Below are 17,722 nucleotides of genomic sequence, written 5' to 3'. Positions count from 1 at the left end.
GTGTCTCCATGCAAAAAAAAAAAAAAAAAAAAATAAAAAAAAAATATTACAATAAATAAATACAGTAGCATGTAACATGATGGTATATAATGTAACTATGTTAGTGCATGAGAAACAGTGTGTTGTAATTGAGTTTCAAATTGGAAGAGTTAATCCACACATGGAGCACCCTCTTACTCAGTGTGACATTGCCAGGCCACACATTAGCACTGCAACATCTGCACTAATCCAAGACCTTGAGTTCACTGTCATTGATCATCTTCCTGGGTTGTTCCGACGTAATGTCATAAAATTTTGATTTGCTTCTAATACTTTAAGAAGACCTTTGAGGACTTCAGTTTGATAGTGATGAAGCGGTGTAAGCAGGGGTGAGGGTGTGGCTCTGTAAACAAAGTCAAACATTCTGCAATGACGGTATCAAGAAATTTATCACTGGGAATAATGTATTCAACACCAGGTTAACTAAGTTAAGAAATAAATATGTAGACATGAAAAATAAAGGTGTGGAATGTTAATAACATTTGTTCTATTTAAAAATCTTTAAGGGTCTCATGTAAAAAATTCAGAGGCACTACTTTGAAGTGCACCCTCATGTAACATAAAAGACAGGAATTGTAAGCAATTGTTTTAGACATTTTACAATGGAATAATTTGAATAACTATTTGCTGTTTATTCTTTAACTGGATTTAATAATTGGTTCCATTTTTATTGGTGGACTTTTAAGGAAGTACCTTTCTTCTGCATCTTCTAATAAAGCATAGAAATAATATTTAATACACCAACATCTTATGTTTAAGATGTTTCACTAACATGTTTCTCATTTCACCTTTTCTATCAACTGGAAAATTAGGTCTGCAAAATGGTAACACTGAATTTTTTAGATATTTGCATTCTAAAAGTCAAACACTCTGTAACTTTATGTCAAAATGGTTTAATAATAATATTTCATCCACTCTACAATTTAAAAAGAGGACTAAATGTTCTAAAAGTCAAAGGAAAATAGGTCATTCTAATGTGGTGAATCAGTCCTAAAACAAACACTTAAAAGCAGTGTTGAATTTTAAGTACACTTTGTTGTAAAAGCCCTTAATGTCAATAATGTTACATATGGCACATCAATATTTAATACTGCAGATAATAAGATAAAACTGTGTTGGATATCATGAAAAGGGAGACAGGAGCACCAGTAAGTGTAGAAGATACCACAACAGCAAAACTAAATGACACTGATATGCCTCATAATTAATGATTTGCAAGCTTTTAAAAATGCACTTTCTAAATGCAGTAGCAAAAATTATATTGTCTAGTTGACAAAACAAGAGAATATATTAAATATATGATTCCAGAAAGTGAAAAGTGTTAAGTAGTTACTGCCTATAGAATTATTTGGAGGGTTTAGTTAAAGCATAGGAAAGTTATTACAAAATATCAAAATGCACTGCAGTTACAAATATAATATGAGGGCATGCTGAAAAGTAGTGCCTCACAATTTTTATGTGAAAACAGTTCAAAGATTTTTACATAAAACAAACATTATTAGCATTTTATATCTTTGTTCTTCATCTCTACATGTTTGCAGCTCTCCACCACTAGAGGACTCCAAAACTAAAATAAATTATATATATATATATATATATATATATATATATATATATATATATATATATATATAGTTGTGTAAAATCTGAATATTTGTAATAGGTACGATGTAACACCCAATATTGTGCCTTATTAGGTACAATGGTACATTTGTATCATGTATATGTAATCACATATGTATATATGACTGTACTAAACTTGTAAGAAAATGCTATGACGTTTGCAAAAGACACCAGTTGGTGTCTCCATGCAAAAAAAAAAAAAAAAAAAAAAAAATAAAAAAAAAATATTACAATAAATAAATACAGTAGCATGTAACATGATGGTATATAATGTAACTATGTTAGTGCATGAGAAACAGTGTGTTGTAATTGAGTTTCAAATTGGAAGAGTTAATCCACACATGGAGCACCCTCTTACTCAGTGTGACATTGCCAGGCCACACATTAGCACTGCAACATCTGCACTAATCCAAGACCTTGAGTTCACTGTCATTGATCATCTTCCTGGGTTGTTCCGACGTAATGTCATAAAATTTTGATTTGCTTCTAATACTTTAAGAAGACCTTTGAGGACTTCAGTTTGATAGTGATGAAGCGGTGTAAGCAGGGGTGAGGGTGTGGCTCTGTAAACAAAGTCAAACATTCTGCAATGACGGTATCAAGAAATTTATCACTGGGAATAATGTATTCAACACCAGGTTAACTAAGTTAAGAAATAAATATGTAGACATGAAAAATAAAGGTGTGGAATGTTAATAACATTTGTTCTATTTAAAAATCTTTAAGGGTCTCATGTAAAAAATTCAGAGGCACTACTTTGAAGTGCACCCTCATGTAACATAAAAGACAGGAATTGTAAGCAATTGTTTTAGACATTTTACAATGGAATAATTTGAATAACTATTTGCTGTTTATTCTTTAACTGGATTTAATAATTGGTTCCATTTTTATTGGTGGACTTTTAAGGAAGTACCTTTCTTCTGCATCTTCTAATAAAGCATAGAAATAATATTTAATACACCAACATCTTATGTTTAAGATGTTTCACTAACATGTTTCTCATTTCACCTTTTCTATCAACTGGAAAATTAGGTCTGCAAAATGGTAACACTGAATTTTTTAGATATTTGCATTCTAAAAGTCAAACACTCTGTAACTTTATGTCAAAATGGTTTAATAATAATATTTCATCCACTCTACAATTTAAAAAGAGGACTAAATGTTCTAAAAGTCAAAGGAAAATAGGTCATTCTAATGTGGTGAATCAGTCCTAAAACAAACACTTAGTAGCAGTGTTGAATTTTAAGTACACTTTGTTGTAAAAGCCCTTAATGTCAATAATGTTACATATGGCACATCAATATTTAATACTGCAGATAATAAGATAAAACTGTGTTGGATATCATGAAAAGGGAGACAGGAGCACCAGTAAGTGTAGAAGATACCACAACAGCAAAACTAAATGACACTGATATGCCTCATAATTAATGATTTGCAAGCTTTTAAAAATGCACTTTCTAAATGCAGTAGCAAAAATTATATTGTCTAGTTGACAAAACAAGAGAATATATTAAATATATGATTCCAGAAAGCTTCAAAGCAACTAGAACTAGTACAAACATTATTCACTGAAATTAACAGAATTATAAAAATAATAAATGGTCATATGGTGTTAACAGAATTTGAAAAAAAATTCTGAAAAGGTTTTCTAACTTAATAAGTAATGTCTGTAGTGATATCTGTAATGCATTTTTCCAGACACATTAAGGTATGCAAGTGTTAAACCTCTTTTCAAGAAAAGTGACTAAAAGCTCTTAAATATTATAGCATCAAATTTCCTTGCTGATTTCTTTTTCCAAAACAATGAAAAAGTTATGTAAACCAACTCAAGAGTAGTCTCATATTTAAGTATTAGGTTGTTACATAATATCATAACATTTTGGCATGAGTTTAGTAAACAGAACAAATACACATAATAAAGGCTTTAGTCAACAGTACTATATTCTCCTTCACTATTTACAACAGTCTACGATGGCTGGGGTAGCTTTTCAATTCTGGAACTGTAGAATCATGGTTTTGAGGTGAAGAATTTCTTGAGTCATGCTCAGACTGCATTTTCATCCTGAAAGGGGTTCCATGAAGGTTGTTCAATAGAGAATGGAAAAGGTGAAGTTCAGATGGCACAAGATCAGGTGGATGTGAAATGACTTCCCAATGCAACTCCTGTACCGCATGTTTTGTCAGTCTAGCAGACTGCAGGTGAAGGTTATCATGTAGTAGCATCACTTCACACAGTCCTCCTGGTTGTTGCTCTAAGATTGAGTCTGCACGATATCTCAGTTGTTGACCATAAATGTCAGTAATGATGCCTGGGGAAGCAATTCCTAGTACACCACACCATTGCTGTTCTACCAGATGCATAACATTGTCTGTTGTGCACAAAAGCAGATCTTTGTATGGGGAGTTGCTGCTTTGTTTGGGCACAGTCATTCCTTTCTTTTCCTTGTATTAGCATAAAGACACCAGTTCTCATCACCAGTAACGATACAGGGTAGGAATGGTTGGTGTAGGTCATGAACCAATTGATGACGAACAAGCAGAGATGGACGTATGACCACCTGCTGGTTTTGGCTTTGAGCATGTGGTTCCCATGCACCCAATTTTTGAACCTTCTCATCGCATTGAAATGTTACATGATGGCCAAATGACCACATTTCATCACATTTACCAGTTCTTGAGTACAATGATGGATCATTGTGGATTAATGCTTTTAAACAATCTTCATCAAACCCCAAAGGTCTTCCTGAATGTGGAGAGTCATTAATGTCAAACCAGTCTTCCTCAAAACTAGAAAACTATTTTCTTGCTCTCCTCTATCCAGTGGTATTATCCTCACACAAAGAGCAAATCTTTCCATCTGTCTCTGCTGCTGTCACAACTCTGCTGAACTAAAACAGAAGAATATGTCAGAAATGTTCTGATTTCTTCACTTGGCACTGCATTTTCCAGTATCCATAGCTCCACTCACTATCTCCAAATGACAAAATGACAATATATAAAGTCAAATAGCACTAATGAGCCATAAATAAAAATGAAACTTGATAAATAAACCCAGAGTAAATCGAATACCAACATGCAAAACAAAAACTTACGTACCTACCTAAAAGAAACGATTTACTTAGCATATTCGAGATATTTGAATTCCAGGTTGCTGTTTATACATCCACTCAGCAAATGTTACAAGTCTTAAATAATAAAATATCACCAACTGGTATTTTATAAGATATTTCCAAGACATATTATTGCCTACATCATGTTACTACCTCAAAAAAATACGTTGTATGGGTTTAATAGCTTTACAAATGATTGTCTCAATCACACTTAACAAAAAGAATGCAAAAAGTCATGCTGATTAATTTTAAAAGAATGCTGAAAGTAGAGAAAATTTTAGTGACTGGAGAGAAATCATGAATGGAATCCCAAAAGGTTCAGTTTTCGATCCACTCCTAATCCTTATATATGTGAATGACCATGTATTTAACATTCTTCAATAAGAATTGCTACTTTTTGCAGATGATGGTTGATTGGTTGGTTTGGGGAAGGAGACCAGACAGCGTGGTCATCGGTCTCATCGAATTAGGGAAGGATGGGGAAGGAAGTTGGCCGTGCCCTTTCAGAGGAACCATCCCGGCATTTGCCTGGAGTGATTTATGGAAATCCCGGAAAACCTAAATCAGGATGGCCGGACGCGGGATTGAACTGTCGTCCTTCCGAATGCGAGTCCAGTGTCTAACCACTGCGGCACCTTGCTCGGTTTTGCAGATGATACTTGTGTTATAATAAATCCCACTGGAAAGAAAGTAACACAAGGGATTATTAATGAAGTATTCAGAGAGTTGTGAAGTAGTTCACTGAAACTGAACTCACATTAAATTTTGAGAAAACACATTATATTCACTTCCATACAACAAATACAATCATACCACCATTTGATGTGCACATGAACAGGACTCAGTAGACAGAGTAGAATGCTCCAAATTTTTGTTTGTACATATTAATGGAAACTTGAACTGGAAGAAGTATATTACTGAGCTGTTCAAATAATTAGGTGAAATTATTTTTGCTCTTTGTATAACTGTTAGTACGAAAAGAAAGCATATCATCATCCTGACAAATTTTGCTCATTTCCAGTCAATAATGTCTTAATTAATAATTTTCTGGGGTAATTAATCACTTAAAAGAAAGTATTGATTGTACAAAAGTGAGCAATGAGAGTAATATGTAGTGTCACCCATGGTCATCATGTAGTCACCTATTCAATGGGTTAGGCATTTTAACTGCACCATCACACTACATAAATTTGCTAATGAAATTCATCATAAATAATCAAATGGCTCTGAGCACTATGGGACTCAACTGCTGAGGTTATTAGTCCCCTAGAACTTAGAACTAGTTAAACCTAACTAACCTAAGGACATCACAAACATCCATGCCCGAGGCAGGATTCGAACCTGCGACCGTAGTGGTCTTGCGGTTCCAGACTGCAGCGCCTTTAACCGCACGGCCACTTCGGCCGGCTCATAAATAATCCATCACACTTTGAAAAGGATAGTGATGTCAATAACTACAACATTAGGAGAAAAAATTGACCTTTATTTGACATTTTTAAAGTGGTCAGTGGATCAGAAAGAAGGTTTAGTATGCAACTTCAATACTTCATTGTCATTTGCCCAATAAAATAAAATGCCTAACAGGTAGCAGAGAAAGTTTTAAATGTAATCTAAAATCATTTCACCTTGACATCTCCTTCTATTCCACAGATTAATTTCTATTTAAAAGCTAGCAACCTCTAGAAAAACTAATTTTTAAGTGAACCTGCATGAGCAGGCCTAAAAGATAATATCTTAATGAATATTTATACTGATCATGTATACATATCCTGCAAATTCACTTTTTTCACATCATTTTAATAAAAGAATAATTAAAGTGATCTATGAAGCAAGTAAATAACATTCTCTGAATCTTCAATGTTAAATATGCCTTCAAATAAATGCCTTTGTGAAGAATATTTATGTTATTGTTACCATTTAATTCAGTCACAGTCTGAACAATTACAAATAGAAAATTACATGTTAAAAGGATTTTTTCATTTCGTGTCCATACTGTATATGGATTAGATATGGAAAAAGAAAAGGTAATATTACAATATTTATGTCAGGAATGATAACAGGGCAAGGATATCTATTCTACATTGCTTCACTTCAAGTTGTATCAAATCAGCTATTACTAAGGTCGCAAAAATCATCATGTTACTGAAATTCTATACCTTTTCTGCCTACAATGGTATTATATCAAAAGTACTGAAGTTTTGTGCAGGCTTGATTCTTTTGTCCTCAAATTGCCTGTATAGTCATTCTATGAGTGAAGGTGCATTTTCTGAAGGAGTGAAATACTCAGTGATAACACATTTCTAAAAAAGTAAATGTAAGCAAGTCACCTGAATTATGGATCCATCGTCATCCAACACATGCTCTCAAAAACGTGCGAGGAGGTGCCTTGTACAAGGGTAGATCTCACAAACAATGTTCTGATATAAAGAAATGGCCATCAAGAGAAAGAAGTTAGTGGTTGTAGTACCACTACTAGGTGTCCAACAGGCACAATGTTTCTGTCAGCAATCCTTTCACCATCATCAAGTGCACAGACAACCTGGCCTTCTTGCATTTGTAAGTGACCTGTATTATCTTCCCCTCACCTTCAGAATGGCGTTTTGTATATCATCTGCACCTGAAGGAGCATGCCAACCAAGTAAGTGGCAGTGTTTATCACAGTTATTGGCCTCTGTAGCCACCAACATAAAATTTGCCACTGTAAAAAACTGGTATTCATGTTTAAAGTGACAAGTCTGCGTGAGGGCATCAGTGTTTCAACAAAATAAATACAGTATGAAAGTCAGTGAGATACAAGTGCCAAAAATGAAACAAACACTTCTTGATAGGTGGATTATAATTAGAAGCAACACAGTGCAAGGAAGGCAGGACCCAGATTCCAAGGAAACAGTTAACAGGTAGACCTCACCTACCTCTCAAACCAAGGACAATTTTTTATAGTTAACAATGCTAGATCAAAAAAAGAGGTTAGTGGTCAAGCAAGACTAAAAAAAATTCACTAGTTCAAACTTTAAATTGCTCCAACAGAATGTTCAGTCTCTTTCAAACAAGTTGAATGACATATAAATCTTGTTAAAATAGTTGGGTGATATTTTTGTTTTATGTTTCACTGGGCACTGGTTGAAGGGATACATGTTCGAACTGACAAACCTACCTCAGTCAAATTGCCTGACACATTTTGTAGAAAATACTTGGGCATGGTGGTAGCTGCATATATATCTGAGAAAATATAGAGTTCAGCAATATAAAAATTTGATAGATTATCCAGAGAAAGAGAATGGTCAATAATAGCGCTCCCAAATCAAAATACTGTTGTCATCTGTGTATGTAGGTCACCAGCCAGTGATAAAGAAGTTTTTTATAATAATATGGAAGATCTGTTACAGAATTTTAACACCCTCAAGAAAAATGTTTTCATATGCAGAGACTTCAATGTTGATTTCTCCAGACACAATAAATTTAAAGATGAAATTAAAAATCTACTCAAGTCCTTTAACTTAAAACCACCTGCAACTAACCCAACTCATATAACTAGTACTTCTGCAACAAGTTTTGATCAGGTTTTTGTAAATATAGATAAATATACCTGCAACAGAAATTGTAAACACTGATTTTAGTGATTGCCATGCCCAAATACTAGCAATAGCTATTCGAGGAGACATAGAACCCCAAAAAACCAGTGCTAATGTCAGAAATTTCTATGATGAAAATCTAGATTACTTTTGCTCTCTCTTGAGAAGAACAAACTGGAATGATGTTTACAGCTCAAACAACACAAATGACAAGTTGATAAGTTTATGGCTGCACTCAAACATTTTTTTGAAATAGCTTTTCCTAAACAAGCATCAGTAATAAATTGTATGCACAATACAAATAAATGGGTCAAAGCAGAAATAAAAATAGCATGCCAGAATAAAAGAAAATTATGTTATATCAAAAGCAAAGATGATGGAAAATGACAAACATATAGAGACTTCCAGGAACAAGAATAAAGCAACCAGGAATATCATTGAAAACGTAACAGGTACTACATCACTGGTCCACAACATCATAGAACTTCATGAAAATAACAATAAAAAACTGACCCCACAGAAGTTACTTTAAAAATATAGCAAAACACCTCATTACAAAACATTATAGTTCATAAATAGACAGCTATATACTACAGTCAGATTCACATATTTATGCAGGAACTCTACTTGTGTCTTCTATAACTCCTAAGGAATTATTTATGATTATTAAAGATTACCCAATAAATTTGCAGCAGGTACTGATGAAATACCATAGATTGTCATCAATGTAAGTGCACTTTGTATCATAGATCCATAAATAGATTTTTCACCTCATCATTCATGAGTGGTATATTCCTGATAAGTCTGAAAATGCAAAGTGACACCATTGTGTGGGAAAAGAAATGATAATAAATGATTCACAACAGGGATTCAGCACTGGTAGATTAACACTGTCAGCTATTTTTACCTTCCTAGATGAAATTTTAATTGCCGTAACTAATAAGCAACATGTTTGTAGTATATTCCTTGACCTCAGTAAAACTTTTGAGGTCATATATTCATTTCTCTGCTGAAAAGCCTAAACCAAAGTCAATCTGAGGTGTTGTTAAAAGATTATCTGTTAAAAAGTTGGTTCACTATTCTGGATTGCTCGAACATTTCTTTTAAACTCCTGAATTTTTAGGAAAAATAAGTATCAGAAGCATGACATTCCATTAGACAAGCTAAGAAATTATGAAATACAAGGAGTACCAAACAGGTGGATCAGGTGGATCCAATCTTACCTCCATGATCATCAACAGCTCTTTCAAATAAAATACAAAGCTATAAAAATGCACAAAATTTCTAATTTTTATAGCAATGCACAAATACTAATAAGAATAATTATCAGATATGGAGTCACTGAAGGGTCAGTCCTTGGGTCCATTCTTTTCATTCTTTATATTGATGAGCTATCAAAAAATTAACTATATGGACAATAGTACTTTTTGCAGATGACACAAATATCCTAATTAAGTCATGTGATGAAGACAGCCTACTAAAAACAGCTGCAGATGTAATACAAGATTTAATACAATAGCTCAGAACAAATAAGTTAATAATAAATTCTGAAAAAACTTCATAAAAGTAAGTATATTAAAAGAAGAAATTATCTTCAAGCATAACTGTGCTTTCCACTCTCATAACACTAGGCAGAAGCATTACCTGCATGTCAATTCAGTAAGTACAAACATTTGTAGTGGAGGAGTGTACCATACTGGCTCTTTCTTATAGAACCACATGCCATCCTTTCTGAAATAGATACAAAATGTATCTAAATTTAAAGTGAAACTAAAAGAGTACTTGCTTGAACGCTACTTCTATTCTTTTTCTGAGTTTTTGTAGCACCAAGGAAATATAGTGTAATTGATCACGCAATTATTCTTAACCATCCTATACTTTCAGTCATCTTCATGTTTTTATAGTTATGTTACCAGTATTCTACATGAAAGATAGGTAACTGATCTTTTAGCTACAAATAGCAGGTCAGCAACTGGAAGCAGTTAATTACATAAATTATCTGGGAGTACGCATTAGGAGTGATTTAAAATGGAATGATCATATAACGTTGATCGTCGGTAAAGCAGATGCCAGACTGAGATTCATTGGAAGAATTCTAAGTAAATGCAATCCGAAAACAAAGGAAGTAGGTTACAGTACGCTTGTTCACCCACTGCTTGAATACTGCTCAGCGGTGTGGGATCCGTACCAAATAGGGTTGATAGAGGAGATAGAGAAGATCCAACGAAGAGCAGTGCACTTCGTTACAGGATCATTTAGTAATCACAAAAGTGTTACGGAGATGACAGATAAACTCCAGTGGAAGACTCTGCAGGAGAGACGCTCAGTAGCTCAGTACGGGCTTTTGTTAAAGTTTCGAGAACATTCCTTCACCAAAGAGTTAAGCAGTATATTGCTCCCTCCTACTTATATCCCGTGAAGAGACCATGAGGATAAAATCAGAGAGGTTAGAGCCCACACAGAAGCATACTGACAATCCTCCTTTCGACGAACAATACAAGACTGGAATAGAAGGGAGAACTGGTAGAGGTACTCAAGGTACCCTCCGCCACACACCGTCAGGTGGCTTGCGGAGTATGGATGTAGATGTAGATGTACTGACTGTTGTTTTCTAAACCTCAGATTGTACAAACTATGTACTTAATCACAATTTACCAGATGAATAAAAAAATAGAAATAGAAATAGATTTGACCATTGCACATCTTTGGGTGTGGATGGGATATAGAATGTTGCTGCAAAGAAAATTGGAGGGTCACACACATTCCCCTGAGAGGCACACTTGATGATGGCAACAGATTGCTCACTGAAATACTGTGTCCATCAGCCACTGAGTACTAGTGGTTCACCCATGGATTGTTCTGTAATGTTTTTTTCTATAATTGAGTTTGTGAGGTCATATATGCATTTCTCTGTTGAAAAGCCTAATCCAAAGTCAAACTGAGGTGTTGTTAAAAGATTATTTGTTAAAAAGGTGGTTCAATATTCTATTATAAGGTAATTGCTCACACAATTCTTTTGAACTGCTGAAGTTTTAGGAAAAACAAGTATCAGATGCATAACTGACCAAGTAGTTTGTAAAAAAATAGCTTTGGTGTAGATTAACTTCAGTGTTGTTTGGACATGACTTTAACTTTAAGACATCTTAAAGATCTAGGATCAATAAGTGTGCCAGATTTTATGAAATGACAAGTTGTCAGTTCTTATAGCAGTTGATATTATGGCACTGTTTCTTTGGTGAGAAGTGTTTACTACCAAACTTTAAAATCTACAATCTACAATAAATGTTACTCTTTAAAGCTTTTCACATTTCACTGTTTGAAAACAGGTTGCGACTGAGAAACAGAAACTGGCACTAATTATCTAGCTTGTTTTAATATTGTATTGTAGAAGATGGAATGACAAGGTAATGGGATATCCTGGTTAGAAAAAGCACAAAATCAGATACCTTCTGTATAACAGAAATGCTGAGCAGGACACACACACACACACACACACACACACACACACACACACACACACACACACACACAAAGAGAGAGAGAGAGAGAGAGAGAGAGAGAGTGTGTGTGTGTGTGTGTGTGAGAGAGAGAGAGAGAGAGAGAGAGAGAGAGAGAGAGAGAGAGAGAGATGTGTAGCAACATTTTCCTGGTGTTGAGAGCTGACTGTCACACACACATTCCCCTGAGAGGCACACTTGATGGTGGTAACATATTGCTCACTGAAATATTCTATCCATTAGACACTGAGTACTGGTGGTTCACACATGGATTGTTCTGTAATGTTTTTGGAACAGGTTGAGTGAATGTGATATAGATATGTTACAGGAATGATAAATGCAATGGAGGGGCATACACTACTGAGAGTGAGTGGTGACTGGGAAGGAGGTTATCAGTACAGTATCAGAGAAAAACTTCTGAGGGGCAAACACATGCTTTTTACGGAGGAATAAACTTGCTTTTCCTGTCCTTTGGAAATATGGAAAAACTGTAAATGATCAACAGATATCTCTCTTGATTGATGGTGAGCTAATGACACTGTACTTCCTGAATCCTTGAATTGCACAAAGAAGTAAAAATTACAAGGGGAGCAGGGATTGTGGTATGTATGGTGGATAGGAAGTCTCCCAGGCATACCAAGGCAATATACAGTGTAGCATTATTGAGTTGCATGTTAACATCTTTAGATATAAACTGACTGTACGTTGTGTGTGCCAGTTTTAGGACAATGGTAATAGTGTTCCATCTTTGTTTACAGTGCTTCAAAACAGTGTCTTTTCTATGTGGAAAGAGGGTTGTGTTCAAACACTTCATTTTTGGAAAAGAGAGATGACACTGTGCCTAGATCAGTGCCTGTGGTTTTAGTTACTGGTAATAGGGAAATATTTCATATTGATAGTAAATCTTTCAAGGAAGATAGCACTCTATCACTCAAAGCACTTCAGAACATCTTCTAAACTACCTTAATATTACATTTTTAATTCAGGACTCCAAAACTGTTTCTTCCACTTAACCAGAACTTCAGCTTAATTCAGTGCCATTTGGCAATTTTCAGCGGCTTTAATTACTTGAATCGTACTGTGAGACACTACTCTGTCTTTGTAACTTAAGGTACAAGTGTTTGTCTCTGAAGTGGTGTCATTGGTGAATACGTAACATTTTTACATGTTTCTCAGAATTAGAATATGTTTTAACTGGTACTGTTCAAAACTCAAACAGAATGCTGTCCAAATTTTCTAGAACTTTTAAGCATAGCAGCAATCTTTATAGTGTATTGGAATTGTCATGGCCTTTGTATTACTGCACACAACTGGCGACTAAAAGTAATTCTTTACACAATTTCTAACATCATTGACAGTTTTACTTATTACTTTTTTCAGAACTTATAATTTTTGTTTGACTCCTCCCCAAGCAGTTAAATGGCAGATCATAATTTCTTTTCTGGTTTTTGCATGATAGAAACAATTACAATTTAATTTCCTTTCATCTTTTTTAATTAATTAATTGTGTTTAAATTGTTGCTGTAAATTACTATGCTTCATCATTTTCCAGTTCTGTTTTTCAAATGCATTTTGCAGTTGATATATTATGTCTTTATTACAGCTTGATTCAGCAGATGAGCAAGCAGCTGCAATAAGAAGAGAGCTTGATGGACGAATGCAGAAAGTAGCTGAAATGGAGAAGGTATAATTCCTTAAATTGCTTACTACAACATATTTCTCCATAATAATATGTGCAGGAAGGTTATTGGTACTGAAATTTAAATTAAATTACAGACTGTAATGATCTGACAAATGGCAAGCTGAGCACAATATAAAACTTTATTTTACATAAGGTACAAAATATTTGGAAATAAAGCCTGTACAAGTCTACATATTATATGGTCAAAGTGAAAGAATCAACTACTCAAAATTTGGCATCATAACAAGAGTCTTGTTGTGACCATTTTCACAGCAGCTGTGTATAAATTGCAGTGAACTAATGCAAGTCCTTATAATTTACTTCTTTTATGATGATTCTGGCAATATTTATAATAACTATACTGATTTTGATAGAAAGAAAAGAATTAATGTCATTAAAAACATAAATGTGGTATATATTTCATTGTTATGAAGTGAAACATCATAGTACATTCAACTGTATGTTTCAAGTCAATGAATTCAAAATGCACCATTTGCAAGGCAGATAATGAACTGTTCAATGAACTAGTGAACTGCATTAAATCTTTAATGAGCTTCAATTCTGAGAGTATTAGATAAAAATGAGGGGAAGAAGAATTTAATTTTCTACATATTTTTCCATAAGCAACAAAAATTGGTTAATGAACATTCAACTTTAGGCTTAAGAAAACATTTATCAAAATATACCTCACTTAAGATATAAAGGGAAATGTGAAATGCTAAATAGAAGTCAAAATAAATGTCATGAGCTGAGTACAGCCCAGGTATATATTGTAGACAAAGTAAATGTGTTCAGTACCAGAAGAAGGAGATGTATAATAACAAAGCTAGGGGAGAAAAGCTGAAATTACAAAGCTGAAAGCAGAGAGATGGAAATGGTGATGGCAGTTTTAGAAAGAGAATAAACTGTAGAAAGAAACATGTTATTTGGCCTAATTAGACTTACAAAATGAAATGAGAAGTAAAAGAATGTGTAAGTATATGTAAGTGAGGAACCACACATTCAGATGATAATTTTGGTATGGTGAATGTTCTGTGGAACTCTTACATATAACTCAAGGGAGAGAGGTAAATACGTATATGGTGAAGCATGTAGAAGCAGTACATTTAGTGACATACAGGAGTATATGTGAGAGGTATGAACACCCAGATTCTTGGACAGAGTCTTCTTCAAATTGTAACAAACTGACTTTAATTAATAAAGCTTACACTGACAAGCACTAACTGTGGTCTGACAGTATAAAAGAGTGATTTGGATCTGAGTACAGGAAGGAGGTGTTTGTTGGAGCAAGACCAGTGGTGGGGGCCATGAGGAGAGATGCAACATGTGTGGAACATCTAGGTGTGTGCAGAGGGGATGGCTATTATCTATGCAGAAAGGCTGTAGCCAGGATAGGGGACCACTTACATAATCATTAAGAGTGAGCTGGAATACCTGGAATGAGAGAAACAGGTATGTAATGGAAGTTATGAGTGAGTTCAGATGAAGCAGAGTGGTATCAGAAAATTGTGAAGTTGTCAGGAAGGCAGGAGGGTTGAATGGAGTGGGATCATAATTGGGACTAAAGGCAGGTTGATGACAGAAATTAGTTGAACTACTAGCCTAGTAGGAAAACATTAATATGCTGCAGGTGCAGTTTTTTATCTGTACAATTAAAAAAAAGTATTTTGGTGGCTTGGAAGGGGGAAAGGAGAGGGAGTGTTGGAGATATACAGATTCTGAAATAGGCATTAAAGTCTGTGCCATTAGATGATCAAATTGCTCTACAACTGAGTGCTCAAGTTGGCTTTTACCACACTTTAGCAACAGCTATTCATCCTTGTTGTTGGATGGTGTGTTTCCATATGAAATACTGTGCAGTGGTTGCAGCAAATTTGCTATATAAAATAAATTTTTTCACAGATAGCTCTGACTCCGATGAGGTGCAACATTCCAGTCCACAGGACTGAAATAAGAGCTGATATAGGTATGAGGCAAGACTTGCATTTAGACTTGCATAAAGAGCAGTAGAAGATTATGGATGATTATATATTAACATCCTGTTGATGACAAGATCATTATATTTATGACAGTGTCGTAAGTTGTGGGGAGGGCACACTTGTATTGATCAAAAATGGCAGAAGTAATTGATGGTCATCTTCAGCTAATTAGATTAGTAAGTAATCATGCTGAAGTATTTTGATGCATCTCCAAAAAGTCACCTGGCATTCATGTAGAAGGTCATGATCAGCCAAGTGTTAACCATTTTCTAATATATATAAAATTATATATATATTTTTAACCCTGGATAGCTGATGCCATTAAGAAAAACAATGAACCATTTTTAAACTACAGAAACTTGGCACTGGTCACTCGGATTGGGCATGTCATTGCCCTGTTTCTGTTCAGCGGATGACGGGCAGCACTATGGTTGCCGATTCACACATACAAATGTCCGTCACCCTGTCACTGCCCCAACGTGATATGCACATGTGTTGAATAGGTCTTGCTGTTTGTCTCCACAAGTATGCTTTCCTTTGGAGCAGACACACATCATATGTGATTAGTCATACAGTAAGCATGGCGGCACAATATTTGTTTGAAGAACACTGAGATATGGTTTTTCTTTATGGACTAACATACTGTAATGTGCATGAAGTTCAAAGGTTGTGAGAGGAATGGTACCCAGCAAGATGCCACCCACACCCGCAAACATTTACAGCAATTCACTGGTGACTTGGCTATACAGGATTGTTAGTGGGATTTCATGATGATCCTCAAAAACCTTGAACACAATGGGATGCTACATTTGAAGATACTGTTCTGGAGCACTTTGAGGAAGCACCTACGAAAAGTACTAAAGCAGTTGGACATGACATGGGAGTCACTCATTGGTTAATCTGGGAGGTTTTGAGGTATGGTGGCCAGCATCCATTTAGTTTCCACCCTGTCCAAGACCTAAATCCATTGGTGGACTATGAACACAGGCTAAGGTTTTGACGGAAGTTTCTGCGACATGTTGCACGAGATCCCAACTTCCTCGCCATTGTGTTGTTTACTGACGAGTTCACCTCCCATTGTCATGGCCTTCACAGCACTCGAAATGTTCATTATTGGGCAAGGGGAAATTCTCATGTCACATCCACGGACACCAGGAAAAATTTTCACTCAAAATTTGGGCAGGCATTGTGGGTGACCATCTGAATGGGCTGGACTGTCTACCTTCTCAGTTTACAGGAGCAAATTACCTTCACTTTTTGTAAGAAACTCTACCAGGCCTGCTGAAAGATGTTCCCCAGACATACAGCTTTGAATGTAGTTGCAGCATGATGAGTACCCACACATAACTGTTGTGCTGTGCTTGGATACTTAAATGAACTCTTTGATAGCCTGGTAATTGGCATTTGTGGTCTAGGATGTGGTCACCACTATTACCAGACCTCACACCACTGGACTTTTTCCTGTGCGGATTCTTCAAGGTTCTAGCCGACCCACCTGGATGTAAACCACCTAGAAAATAAGAGCAATTAATGGATTGCATTCAACGTGCTGCCAATTATATCAGGGCAATGCCAGGAATCTTTGAAATAGTTTGGCAAAACAACGTTTGACATTACCAAGCTTGTGTTGCGTCAGAGCGTTGCCAGCTGGAGCACCTGCTTTAAGTAAAAAATGTCCTAGCTACAAGAAAGGCTCTTTTCAGGGTTGACACAATACATAAAAGACTTTCTGTACACCAACTAACAGCTGTTGACAAGTTTTTTCCCAGTAAGTCTAATCATGAAACTACAGTCGATGTGTCAGGACCCCGACAGATTCATCCCCAGATCCACAGAGTGGATGGCTGGTGTGTTACCACTGAGCATGCAGGCCGCCTTGGGTACATCGCGATCTCCGGCAGGCAAAGCATTCGTGGTCATGCGTTGTCCAGAGTATTCGGCAACAGGGCAATCCTGCAGCCAATCAGAGTGCATGGTGCCAAGTTCCCATAGATTAAAAATGGTGTATTGTTGACCTAAACACCATTAGTAATTTTGGTTCCTACTGGCTTCAGATATCCAGGGTTAAAATTTTGTGTCACGGTTTTTCTCCACCCTATATGTATATAAAATGTGGATAACACTTTATCCCTATATTTAAAGATATTGTCTTAAATTACTTCCTCAGAGTTCTGTTTTTTCTCCTGTTTTCACATTGGTACAAGTAATATTCTAGGAAGCT

General features: G+C 35.4%; 1 protein-coding gene across 1 annotated transcript in view; it reads left to right on the top strand.

Moving 5' to 3' along the window:
• LOC124722507 (calcium-dependent secretion activator-like) overlaps positions 1-13,531 on the top strand; it is a 69,772-nt gene extending 56,241 nt beyond the window's left edge. The window contains exon 4 of the mRNA XM_047247661.1: positions 13,445-13,531. Coding sequence (XP_047103617.1) covers positions 13,445-13,531 — 87 coding nt within the window. The remainder of the gene's footprint in view (positions 1-13,444) is intronic.
• Positions 13,532-17,722: the final 4,191 nt, after the last annotated feature.

The sequence above is a fragment of the Schistocerca piceifrons genome, chromosome X (assembly GCF_021461385.2).
Source record: "Schistocerca piceifrons isolate TAMUIC-IGC-003096 chromosome X, iqSchPice1.1, whole genome shotgun sequence".
Taxonomy (NCBI): Eukaryota; Metazoa; Arthropoda; class Insecta; order Orthoptera; family Acrididae; genus Schistocerca; species Schistocerca piceifrons.
The sequence above is the reverse complement of the archived record's forward strand: the minus strand, read 5'-3'. Positions and strand labels throughout refer to the sequence as shown.